The sequence below is a fragment of the Crinia signifera genome, chromosome 4 (genome assembly GCF_055691185.1).
Source record: "Crinia signifera chromosome 4, ASM5569118v1, whole genome shotgun sequence".
Taxonomy (NCBI): Eukaryota; Metazoa; Chordata; class Amphibia; order Anura; family Myobatrachidae; genus Crinia; species Crinia signifera.
In genome coordinates this window covers 289,686,725-289,700,507 of record NC_139220.1, presented here as the reverse complement: position 1 = coordinate 289,700,507, position 13,783 = coordinate 289,686,725, and the positions used below count along the sequence as shown (strand labels likewise).

Genomic DNA, 13,783 nt, shown 5'->3' with positions numbered 1-13,783 from the left:
AGACAGCATTGAATAGGGAGCTGCCGCTATTTCCCCTGTCGGAAATAGCGGCGACACATTGGATACCCCCCTTTATCATTCTCGCGTTTATCTCTTTTTAAGGCTTAATACATCTGCAGCCAGATATTTCTGGATTGTATCCTGCTATCAGAGTCCCCCAAATTACCTAAACTTCCTACTGACAGCTATATTATTAAGTAGAAATTCAGCTACAGAAACTTCATTCTTTCCACTACAAGAAAAAGTAGCTCAGAACAAACGTCAAGATTTTATAGTAAGAGAACTAGAATTTATTAGGAAAAAACAAAGTCTTCAGGCATAATTATAGCTGTTCTTCTGCACCCTGAAAAAAGGAACTGCTAGCTCTGCAAGGGGAAATGTGTGTTCTCTATTGTGGTGTATGTGTATTTGCCTTGGTATGTTGATTGTCTACGGTAACACATAGTTGCCTACCCTCCTGCATTCTGCAGAAGACTCCCTGAAATAGCAGCAATCTCCCTCTCTCCCTCATTAGTCTAGCAATCTCCCTCATTTCACCTAACCCACATTACACTGTTACATTTTTGGGGAAAAAAGGAATGAGAGATCCATTTACATTGAACCATCAGCACCATTTCCCAGCACTTTACCAAGTATAGTAGCTCTTACTAACTGCTTTGGGGCTCCTCTACATTTGGATATAAGTAATTTTACAAGATTCCTCTCAGATGTAGCTGTGACACACCCACGCTTCTAGGGGCCACGTTCACAATCTCTTTTCACAATCTCTCCATATATGGAACTAGACACGCCCTTTGGGTGGAGCATGACACGCTCCCTCAATGTGTGCTGTGTAAAATTCTACTACCAACTATAATCTCACTGAAATTAGTTTTCCAAAGAAGGTAAGTATGTGGTAACATAATCAACTGAGGGACAGGATATTGATGGAACACATCTGTACCTGAGACTCAGGTCAAACTCTACTGTAGACTCATGTAAAAGCACTTGTGTACAATACCCCACTGACAACATACACAAGTCTACAAAACAACAATAAAATACATTGAATGAGAAATAGGCTATTATAGCTCTTATATGAGAGACATGAGGAATGTCTCCTATCCTCAGATGACGCCCTTCAATCTGACGTTCTCCTAACCAACCCCTTCCTCACCTGCTGCTATTCTGTAAGCTGCGCTCTAGACTCTCTGCTGTCTATAGGGAAAAATGAAAAACGTATGATCTGACGGTGTCAGGTTGATTCCAGAGAGATACTCATGAGCGGAGTCTGCAACTTTTGGCGATTGTTGGCCTCCAACTTTATGCAGATGCAGCTGCTAAGCATTCCCTGGTGACACCCAAGCAATGACTGAATCGCCCACTGCCAGCATTTATTTACGCTGAAATACTTATTAGACACCATCGGTCGTACCATCAAAAGGTGTATTATCCCTATGGTAGGTGCAGATTCTCTTCCAGAGTATGGGCTGCTATATGAGCAGTTCTGCATCCCTGTATGCCCACCCTTTCAGTGACACCCCCATAGCATGCCCATATAACAGATCATCTCTGTGCATCCGCTAAGCCACATCCATGTCACCACCCAATACATTTCTGAGGCTGAGCTTCTCCTGTGACATCTCTGGCTCACACTATTCAGATCCATGCGCAGAAGAAGAATAAATAAATGGACCCGCATCAGTCAGGCTTTCGTGCCCAACACTCCACAGAGACAGCACTGACTAAAGTTGTGAATGATCTGGTCACTGCTAAGTCTAAAGGCCATTACTCACTACTAATTCTTCTAGATCTCTCTGCTGCTTTTGACACTGTTGACCACACACTTCTCATACAAACACTACAATCCCTAGGTCTTAAAGACACAGCCCTCTCTTGGTTCTCATCCTACCTCTCTAACCGCTCCTTTAGTGTTCGTTTCTCTGATTCTACCTCCTCTTCGCTACCTCTTTCAGTTGGAGTACCTCAGGGTTCAGTTTTAGGTCCCCTGCTTTTCTCAATCTATACCTCATCTCTTGGCAAACTAATCAGCTCCTTTGGATTTCAGTATCATCTGTATGCGGATGATACTCAGCTCTACCTATCCTCCCCGGACCTGTCCCCATCTGTATTGAGCCGTGTCTCTGAATGCCTTTCTGCTGTTTCATCCTGGATGTCATCTCGCCACCTCAACCTTAATATCTCAAAAACAGAATTAATTATATTTCCGCCAATAAATAGTAGTTACCAACCTGATATCTCTATCGCTGTTGAGAAGATGACAATCACTCCTACCTCTCAAGCTCGCTGCCTAGGTGTTATCCTTGACTCAGAACTTTCCTTTGTACCCCACATTCAATCTGTCTCAAAATCATGCCACATGCACCTAAAAAACATATTTAAAATTCGCCCTTACCTTACACAAGACACTGCAAAATCTCTAATCCATGCTCTCATCATCTCAAGCATTGATTATTGCAATAGTCTCCTTATTGGCCTTCCCCAATACAGACTCTCACCACTACAGTCCATTATGAATGCAGCTGCGAGGCTAATCTTCCTAGCCAGACGTTCATAGTTTGCAAAGCTACTCTGTCAGTCACTTCATTGGTTACCTGTATTCTACCGTATTCAATACAAAATTCTTTTACTTACACACAAAGCCATAAACCAAACTACACCAACATACATATCTTCTCTTATCTCAAAATATCATCCAACACGACCTCTACGCTCCTCCCAAGATCTGCGTCTCTCATCCACACTCATTACTCGCTCCCATTCCCGACTGCAGGACTTTCTTCGGGCTGCACCCACTCTGTGGAATGCCCTCCCAAGCACAATAAGACTCTCCTCCAGTCTCCAAACCTATAAGCGTTCCCTGAAGACTCATCTCTTCAGGCAAGCTTATCAAATTCCAGAACCAGTCATAGAACCTTGCGTTCTGGTGGAATCGATGCAATAAAGAATACAGTATCTATCCTTATGTATCAATGCCTATTTCCCTATAGATTGTAAGCTTGCAAGCAGGGCCCTCCTACATTTTGACTGTCTGTAAATACCCTGTTTTGTTGTATCACTGTCTGCTATTGTAAAGCGCAACGGAATATGCTGCGCTATATAAGAAACTGTTAATAAATAAATAAATAATAATAAGAAAAAAAAATCGTTCCACTGAGTCTAATGGGTCCCATACATCAGCAATCACAATTAATGGTTTTCCAGATCCAGGGATTTTTTGGCCAGATAAATGGATTCTACAATCTATTTGACTTGCCCACACATTACAGATTTATTTCAGTGATCGGCAGATTTTTCCATCTAAAGATTGCATCTTCGTATCTGGAAATTGCCCAATCGATTGTCATTTCAGCTGTTCATAATGTAAATAGATGAAGAAGACGAATTGGGAATGCCCACACATATAAAAAACAACCGCAGATCATACCAGATTATTAAACATGTTTAAAAATCTGATTCAGCAATCGATTGGTGATCCCTATTAATTGTTGATTGGGATTGTCAAAAGGGGGAGCCCACACATTAAAGATTAATTGTGACAATCCTCTCCAGATCTGAGGGCTGTCACAATTAATTGCTGATGTATGGGGCCCATAACACTGCTTTCGCACTGCCAAGCCTTTTAATCGGTATTTAAAATGGTATTAGCTTACACATTGCAGTAGATAACCATTTTAAATACCGTTTAAGTACCATTCACATCACAGTGAAACCATTTAATCCCCTCGTGGGAAATGGGAATGGGAAATAGTGGGCCCGAAAATTACATATGCACATATCTAATGAGCCGCTAATTAAATATGAAAATATTTAATGAACGGCTCCGCTATTTCCCATTCGCGGCAGGGACCCCCGCCGATGAAATGACAATCTCCTAATGGACCTTCCTCCGCTTCCTCCTCCTGAGCACGGACCGCGCTGCCCGGATCCCCAGTGCCCCCGCTGTCTGTGCACCAGCTGCAGCCTCCTCCTGTATGATGCTTTCATGCATCAGTCTGGGACCTGCCGACTAGGAGCCCTGGAATGCCTGCTGCCTACCATGCTGCCCAGATGCAAGGTACCAGCTGCAAGGTGGGAGGGGGGGGAGACTAGTGTGGGATCTTAAATACCGTTTCAGCAGTGGTGTAGCTAGGTGCCATGGTGCCCGGAGCAAGGGCATGTTTTGCGCCCCCCCCCCAATTTGTCGTAGACAGGGCATGGCTTAACCTTATACCACACACCCAGGGGCAAACGCAGGATTTCTAAAGAGAGGATTTCTCTATGTATAACCCTGACATAAAAATACATACACATTTAATGAAATCTCCCCTTCAACTACTCACACACAACACCCCTCTCAACCCACTCACTGTCCACCCTACAGCACTTTCCCACCCCATTGAAATAACCCCCCCCCCCCCCAAAGCACTCTCCCTGGCCCTCCAATATTCACCCACAGCATACACAAAAGTACCTTTTCCCTAATGTAGCTCCTGGAGGACTACTTGCTCAGCCTTCGAGTCCCAGCAGCGACACACAGCAGGCAACCTGTCAATGAGGGGAGCGTAGGGTGGCTGCTTGGATTGTGCTGTAGTGCAGAGTGGCCGGACAGACAGGCTCCTCTGTGCCCATCTCCTTCCTGCCTCCAGCAGCCAGCTGTGTACAGTGTGGCCAGGGTGCTGAACATGCGGACGGCTGAATGCAGGACTGAGCGGGGCAGGTGATCGGCTGGGCAGTTAAACTGGTGAGTTTGCCGTTGCCCGGGACGGCTGTCCCCTGTGACCCTCTCCCGCGCTGCTGCTGTATTACTGCTGCCAGGTCCCGCGGCCTCCGTTGTGCACTGCAGAGACAGCGGGGAGAAGGCGCTGCGGGGAGTCTATTGCACAGCGGAGAGCAGGCGCTGCAGGGAGCGGGAGATCGGACGTGTTGGGGGAGCCGCCGGCGGCAAAGTGCATGGCTCCGGCGCCAGGGGACATTCTTTCGCCCGGAACATGTGCTCCGCCGGCTCCTCCATAGCTACGTATCTGCGTTTCAGAGCCATTCTCACTGCATAAAAAACGTCTCTGAAACATTTAGGACTCTGCTTTGGAAACAGGTTGAAATACCGGCTAACTTTAACCGGTAAATCAACTCTGGCGCTCTCCCACTGCAGCCTTCAACGTTTAGAAAGGGGAGAAAAACTGCAATTTACCGTTTAAGACCTGCAGTGGGAAAGGGGCATAAATCAGGCCCATAATCTCCTGTGTTGTGTTGTATAGAAGTAAAGGGTCTTGGGGCCTCATTCAGATCTCATCGGTACTGCGTGCATTCGGTTCGCCGGGTGCACGCACACATGGCGGCGTGGGGGGGGGGGCGGAGATGGGCGGGGGGTGCCGGGCTGCTCCATTACCATATGGGAACGCCCAGCGTTCCACGGGCGTTCCCATGGTAATGAGGCAGTGACGCGGGTGTGGGGGGGCGGGTAGCTGACATCACCGGATGTCATCTGCCTGCCCATATCCACGCCAGCGTGCACACAAATGTAAGTAACTGAAAAGTCACTTATATATGCGTGCACGCTAAACATCATCGAAAGATGTGTTCGGTTACCCAAGCCATGCGAATGGATGTTTATGCAAAACATCCATTCGCAGCTGTCCGGGCGAAGCCGCACTTTGAGGGGGGGGTCATTCGCCGGGCGGGGTTTGGTGGACTTGCAAGGCTGCGAATTTGCAGCCTTGCGAATCAACCAGAATAACCCCCTTGGTGCAGTATTATGATCAGTACAATAACATGAATGGGAATTCTTACCTTCGCAGTGTATTTCAGATGCAGCGAGATTGTGTGACCAGTAGGAGTGCTGGATCCAAGGAAGGCAGAGACCACAGGGGAGACCAGCTGAAATTTCTGTTTCTCTGAATAATTCCCCAGCAGTGCAGCCCCTTCCAGAAGGTGAGCGATATTAGTGTACTCCACACATCCCGCCAATATATTATCTACGGGACAGAATGTAGAGAGCAGTGACAGAAACAGTTACAATTTTCAGAATGGATAATGCTGTCATACTAGTAGATAGCTGGGATACACAGTAACATGGGATGCATCCATGTCAGAGAAAGTCCATCTGCTACCGGCTGTGCCCCCTGCCACCATGCCAATTAAGTGGTTAATGTACTTACAGTACCCATCTAACCCACTCCCAAGTCCCCTTAGCACAATATGCATCTCAGTTTGCATGGTATGATTGTTCAAAAAGTTGGAAAGGGAGATATATTTTGGGGTTTCTTGTGTAGTTTCACAGCACCACACTACATTACATTGTCAGCGTAAGCCAAGCTACGTTGTTAGTGTACGGCAATAGAAGCCCTTTGTAGTCAGCGTAGTGTCCCCGTGGCAGCCCTTTGTAGTCAGCGTAGTGTCCCCGTGGCAGCCCTTTGTAGTCAGCGTAGTGTCCCCGTGGCAGCCCTTTGTAGTCAGCGTAGTGTCCCCGTGGCAGCCCTTTGTAGTCAGCGTAGTGTCCCCGTGGCAGCCCTTTGTAGTCAGCGTAGTGTCCCCGTGGCAGCCCTTTGTAGTCAGCGTAGTGTCCCCGTGGCAGCCCTTTGTAGTCAGCGTAGTGTCCCCGTGGCAGCCCTTTGTAGTCAGCGTAGTGTCCCCGTGGCAGCCCTTTGTAGTCAGCGTAGTGTCCCCGTGGCAGCCCTTTGTAGTCAGCGTAGTGTCCCCGTGGCAGCCCTTTGTAGTCAGCGTAGTGTCCCCGTGGCAGCCCTTTGTAGTCAGTGTAGTGTCCCTGTTTCAGCCCTTTGTAGTCAGTGTAGTGTCCCCGTGGCAGCCCTTTGTAGTCAGTGTAGTGTCCCTGTTTCAGCCCTTTGTAGTCAGCGTAGTGTCCCAGTGGCAGCCCTTTGTAGTCAGCGTAGTGTCCCCGTGGCAGCCCTTTGTAGTCAGCGTAGTGTCCCCGTGGCAGCCCTTTGCAGTCAGCATAGTGTCCCCGTGGCAGCCCTTTGCAGTCAGCGTAGTGTCCCCGTGGCAGCCCTTTGTAGTCAGTGTAGTGTCAGCTCTTTGTAATCAGCGTAGTGTCCCCGTGGCAGCCCTTTGTAGTCAGCGTAGTGTCCTCGTGGCAGCCCTTTGTAGTCAGTGTAGTGTCCCTGTTTCAGCCCTTTGTATTCAGCGTAGTGTCCCCGTGGCAGCCCTTTGTAGTCAGTGTAGTGTCCCCGTTTCAGCCCTTTGTAGTCAGCGTAGTGTTTCCGTCAGGCAGCCCTTTGTAGTCAGCGTAGTGTCCTCGTGGCAGCCCTTTGTAGTCAGCGTAGTGTCACCGTGGCAGCCCTTTGTAATCAGCGTAGTGTCCCCGTGGCAGCCCTTTGTAGTCAGTGTAGTGTCCCTGTTTCAGCCCTTTGTAGTCAGCGTAGTGTCCCTGTTTCAGCCCTTTGTAGTCAGCGTAGTGTCCCCGTGGCAGCCTTTTGTAGTCAGCGTAGTGTCCCTGTTTCAGCCCTTTGTAGTCAGCGTAGTGTCCCCGTGGCAGCCCTTTGTAGTCAGCGTAGTGTCCCCGTGGCAGCCCTTTGTAGTCAGCGTAGTGTCCCCGTGGCAGCCCTTTGTAGTCAGCGTAGTGTCCCCGTGGCAGCCCTTTGTAGTCAGCGTAGTGTCCCCGTGGCAGCCCTTTGTAGTCAGCGTAGTGTCCCCGTGGCAGCCCTTTGTAGTCAGCGCAGTGTCCCCGTGGCAGCCCTTTGTAGTCAGTTTAGTGTCCCTGTTTCAGCCCTTTGTAGTCAGCGTAGTGTCCCCATGGCAGCCCTTTGTAGTTAGCGTAGTGTTCCCGTCAGGCAGCCCTTTGTAGTCAGCGTAGTGACACCGTGGCAGCCCTTTGTAGTCAGCGTAGTGACCCCGTGGCAGCCCTTTGTAGTCAGCGTAGTGTTCCCGTCAGGCAGCGTAGTCACTTGGCTTCAGGCTTGGTGGCTCGCTGCGCTCGCCACACTTTATAAAATCAACTCCACGCCGATGTGGATAGTAAGGGTATAAACAGGTCGGGAGGATGTGTACCGCTGCGCTCGCCACGCTTCGGGCTGACGTGGATAGTTGGGGTGTTTCGGGAACACATTCACACCTTTCATGTCAGGCAGGTTAAAAATGGTCAATGGTTCCCGCACAATGTAATAAGCGGTGACACAACGCTGTCTTACTACGCTCACTGTGTAAGCACTGGTTAGCCACGAACGTACACACAGTCTCAGACACAAGCTGACTACGCTGGCTGCGGGAACACCACGCTGATGCTGACAGGAACACTGACTATGGGAACACAACGCTGATGCTGATAGAGACACTACGTAAGTGGCGCCGTGAAACTACACAAGTACCATTTTGGGTTGTATGTTCCACAATGTTTTGTTTCTGCTCATTACACCAGTATGTCACTCAAGTTTTCCATAATAACCATCTAGTAAAACTTTCCCTGAAAAATGAAGTGCAGCGAGCAGTATATAATGCTTCTTAAAAAGGACAGAGTAACCGCTATTTACCTGCGTTCTTAGAGGACTTCACAGTTACGGTGCTCTTGGCTCCCTGCAGTAAGAGAGGCTCGTTCTTTGAAGTGCTGGTCAATGTTATGATATCTGTAAGGACGTGGATGCAGTTAGGGTTGTCACATTAGCTACTTAGGAGAACAGGAGACATAGTATACACACAGCATCACTAAGGGCTAGATGTAATAAGCTTGGAGAGTGATAAAAAGCCAGCCAATCAGCACCTACCTGCTAGGTCACAGACTGTGTTTCAAAAACGACAGCAGCTGATTGGTTGGAGGTTTATCACTCTCCATTTTATCACTTTTCAAGGCTTAGATTATCCCGCCCTCTAACAGAAGCATTGTGTGCCAACAGTAACTCTCGCTCTCAGTTAATCTCTCTCCCATGTCTACTCTGCGCTGGGTATGGATCATAGGGTCGACGCATAAAAAGTGTGACATAAGTTTGTCGCTGTTTTAGGGCAATGTCAATACCTGACCACGTGGCCCCCAATTAGATTTCTGCATATGGCTTCAACCTAGACACTGCTGACTTATCACCCGGATCCACTCACAAACTGTTCTAAGGCAGCAGTATATATACTAGGAACCTTCTGCAAGGGACATGTTCAGTATCCCAGCAGGTGGGGGGGAAGGGGGGGATGCTGCGGCATTCACAGTGCTATAATACATCACGGCTCCCAACTACCAACAGGAGACCGCCACCCTGGAATCTCATCAATAAAGAATCCCAGCTGCCGGGAGTCAAAACGTATGCAGGGCAGGATAGGCACTAGTGGGATCGTTAGTTTAAGGAGGGGGGGGGGGGGGGATTTCCTCCATCAGGATGCTGGCATTGGTATTCTGAACCCCAGCATCCCCACCGCCGGTCATCCATATGTATCCACTCTACAATACTGAGGCAGGGGAAAGGGACATCTAGGTGATTCTACACACGTGGGGAAAGCAGTGTCCTAGGGATCTCTAGCCACATGCATAAATAAAGAAACATGATCTTGTCATGTTTTTGTAGATCTACCTTAGGTACAAGATTAGGAGCTACTTAAGACTCTGGGGGGAAACTGGCTGGACAAATATATGGTCGGCGCATACACCAGAGAACGCAGGAGTTGGCAGTACTTCCAAGCAGAGGTGAGAAGTCTAACTGCCTGGTGGTTTTCACCAGGGACCCCTGCAAGGAGGTATGGACTTGGTTCATCCAGACAGCAGGTCGCGGCTCCCAGCTGGAAGTTCCCACTGTTAACCAGGGTATAGTGATAGATGACTGTTATAACTGAAATAACTAGAACTGTAGTCAGGTAGTAATGGAATCTGGGGTAGCCACTTTGTAAAAACGAGATCCGGAGTTGCAGGATATAAATAAATGTGCCTATTTGACCATAAAAGATTTCTGATGGGCAGTAATGGCATTCAGAGTTACCGGGAATAAGTAAATATGCCTCTTTGGCAATACCAGGACCTAGAGAATGCTAGAAACATTGGCATGATACTGTGGAAGTTGCTGGAGCCAAAGCGGTCTCTGACACTGAATGTTTGAGCAACTGGAAGGCTCTAGAAAACCCAGTAACAGATAGCGGCACAGAAGCTGAGAGCTAGTGATTATACCGCAGCGACTTAGTAGCTGTTAGCGGCTGCCATTGGTTAAGAATAACCAACAGAAGTTATAAAAGACCCTGATCATTGAGAGCCATGTTACCTGGCAAGATGGAGACCTACACTACCGGGAGCCAGCAGAGAACCTTCCGCCGGACCCACGGAGACTGAGACCATGTCTGCGACTACCACTCATTGGACCTTGTCAGCTAAACGCCAATGAAACGCAAGGACTAATGCGCCCAGATGGGGAGTAGCCATGTCCTGGCAATAGACCTTGCCGGACCCTGACAGATCACAGACCATATAGAAGAGATTATGTGGATTTAGTGAAATTCTGATAATTTTACAAAAACACTCCATTTTGTCAGAACTAGTGACTAATATCACTTTTACCGGTTCGCAGCCAGGATTTTGTATCCGGCTCCAACCTGGATCCTGGCATGAGACCCCTTTAAATCGCCAGAAAGAAGGTATGCAAAGGTGTTTTACATTAGTGGCTGCTCCCGGAAATAATGTTGGGTTGGTGACGTAACCAGAGGCGGATCCCGACCAGCACTGGGAGATGAGACCATCTCCCAGCATCGACTGTTTCATTGCTGTGAACAGGTTTTGGCTTAACCGATTACACTGCACTGCAGTAGTAGCGCTACTAGTTCCCATCGACCGCAGGGACCGCGCCGCTGACTGCCCATCCGCCGCAGGGACCCCACCGCTGACTTCACATTCGCCGCAGGGACCCGCTGCCCGGATCCCCAGGTATCAGGGGGGGGTGCCGGACGGGGTTCCGACAGTCGGGATCCCGACAGTCATTAAACCGACGTCGGGATCCCGACTGTTAAAACACTGACGGCCGGCGGCTATTTTTCCTCGTGGGGGTCCACGACCCCCATAGAGGGAGAATAGAATAGGTGGCGAGCGTAGCTCGCCATCGTGCTCGCAGCGTGGCGAGCGCAGCGAGCCCGCAAGGGGCTTTGTTGCGCTGGCCACGCTGTCTGAGGCCAGGCAGTCGGGATAATGACTTTCGGGATCCCGACTGTCGGTGAGTCATACCACACCCATCAGGGGGAACCTGCCTCAGTCCAGGTGGGACGGGGGAACCTGCCTCCGTCGGGAGACAGGAGGGGCGGACGACCTGCCACCGCCCGGGGGAGGGAAACCCGCCTCCATCTGGGGGGGGGGGGGAGGGGGGGGGACCTGCTCCTGTCCGGGGGGTGGGCCCTGGACATTTTGTTATCCAGGGCCCCCACAGACCTTAATACGGCCCTGGCCAACAATATTGCATGTTTATATATGTAGTAATATGTGAAAAACCTATGAGTACACATCAATCTATTTTTGAGTCCCTTTAAAAAATACTTTGATCATAGCAGATGTATTGCTTTTCAAATATCAAGTATACTGTATTTATTTCAAACATTGGGGTACAAATAACACAAATATGGGTGACTATTAGTTTTTCAGGGGTCACTCAAGTAGACATTACTTACACAGTGACTATATCATTAGTAAGTTATCTAGATCCAGCATATTCCATCTGATTATATGTTAACTGTGATATAATGTGCACATTATATACATTATATACATCTCCAGAAAAACACACAGCGCTCTGTCAGTGTACTCACTGATATCTCCATTCTTGTTAGACAGGAAATTGTTGTTCTGTAGTATGAGAGCCATGTTCTGTACAGTGTCCTCTACATACTGCAGCAGGAACCCGACATTCTGTAACCTTTCCTCAGCAGTGCTGTAGTTGAATCTAGAGATCAAATCATCCAAGTTGTCCAAGAACTTCCGGGTACAAAGTGGAGTAAAGCAGGTTATTCCCATATCCACAACCGTGGGTTAAGCACAACAGTTCTGACATCTATTCATTACACCATCTAGCATCCAAATTATTCTCTTTAGGGCCTGAAGACAAAATCATTGCCTTTATTTCTCTTTTGTTCCATTCTTCACTTATATTCCAAGTAAACAGAACAAATATATTACATTTTGCACATCCGCCCAAAAACAAGAAATTAAAATATGTGTCCAATCTCATGTGTTCTGCCATAGTTGTTTTCCACCTGTCCACATTAATCCTATCCTGCACTACATTTGGCAGGAATTCTGTTCCAAAGGTGTTGCCCATATTGACCAATAAGAGTCTAGCTGTCATTGATCTAGCGGTCATTGATCATGTTCTAGAAGATAACTAGAAATAAAGCACGGTTTGTTCCTTCCTGTCAAACTCCTTTAAGAATATCTTGCCATACCTGGAATAAGTTAGACTTTAGTGGTAAATTTACTAAGGTTGGCCGTAAATGGCTGATCCCAGGACAAACGTATACTAACGGGATCGGCAGTGAACAGCCGACACTATGAATGGAGAATATGGCAAATTTACAAACCTACCATATTTCGGGATTCCTATTTGCCAAAGTCGTAGCTGTTTGTATTTGGCTATTACCGGCTGCCAAAGACGTGCGAGGCCCCAGCAGCATATGGATCTGTTAATGCCACAGCCGAAGGACACTTTTTATACAAAGTCGTCCGCCAAAAGCATCAACCTGTGGCTGGGCAACCCGGGCTAGGACCCCTCCAGGGCCCAGGAACACTGGGCTGATGGTATGAATGTGTAAAATGCGAACAATAAACATTGGATGAACTACAAGTCCCAGCAAGCCTCCCCAGGTGCAGGTACTTGGAGAACCACAAGTCCCAGCATTAATGGTCCCACTGCGTCTTGTAGTTCTACAACACCTCTCTGGTGTCTTACATTTGCGAGTAACCTGTTTGGCCTCTAGCATGACATAATGTGTAAAGAGTATTATGGTGTATGGCATAATGTGACAATGCCCCTATTCTCATGTACTTCTCTACTAGTTTCAAGTGACCATGTTCACTGAGAAAAAAAATCTACTTGCACCACTGGGCATAACAAAAACCATGGTGCCCTCCCCCCTCCAGAATAGTTCAAATGCAAGGCCATGGTCATTTTGGGAGGGACATTATTGATGGGAACAGAAGCAACAGCACCACACCCAAGTAGATCTGCAGGTCCCGGCAGCGGTGCAGCAATAGTTCTCGCAGACCCCCAGCACCTCCACCCATACAGCATTTCCAAGCCAGCTTGAGGTCTGCGGGGGCTATTGCTAAGCCGCTGAATTTGAGAGATATAGCTTGTGTGTTACAATAGATGTCAAGGGCTTCTCCTGGGGGAATGGGGACCCTCAAGTGGCTCCCAAGTGCCCATAAAGGGGTGTGGCATTGGGTGAAGGGGGCATGGCCTATTGGGGATGCCACCAGCAATAGACATGACCTCATTATGCGGGCACATGACCAGCGCGCACTCTCCTGTGAGTAGACGCTGTTTCAGTACATTCTAGAATAGTGACAGAATAGATGGTGATATTGCTGAGATTTTTTCCCAATAATACAGACATTATAATAAATAATAATTAGCCATGTTAAACTGTTTTCGTAAAATGCTACATTCAGCCCACAACAGACCATAAAATACCATTTCTTCAAGTGGGGTATTGTGTATGGTTCTTGATTAAATGGTGTCTGGGTCGAGAGTCACGAGGTCGACAGTGAATGGGTCAAGATTTGGAAAAAGGTCAACATGCACTAGGTCGTAAATGATACCATGGCCGACACAAGCAAAAGGCCGACATGGAAATGGTCAACACATTTATTCTGTCACTATTCCAGAATATATTGATATAGCGTCTA

At 48.0% G+C, this 13,783-nt stretch overlaps 1 protein-coding gene across 1 annotated transcript in view; it reads right to left on the bottom strand.

The window, feature by feature from the left end:
• The window catches only part of LOC146075598 (adhesion G protein-coupled receptor E5-like), a 77,430-nt gene that overhangs the window by 15,232 nt on the left and 48,415 nt on the right, over positions 1 to 13,783 (bottom strand). The window contains exons 9-11 of the mRNA XM_083184985.1: positions 11,689 to 11,854; positions 8,463 to 8,555; positions 5,770 to 5,954 (exon numbers count right to left, since the gene is read on the bottom strand). Coding sequence (XP_083041111.1) covers positions 5,770 to 5,954; positions 8,463 to 8,555; positions 11,689 to 11,854 — 444 coding nt within the window. The remainder of the gene's footprint in view (positions 1 to 5,769; positions 5,955 to 8,462; positions 8,556 to 11,688; positions 11,855 to 13,783) is intronic.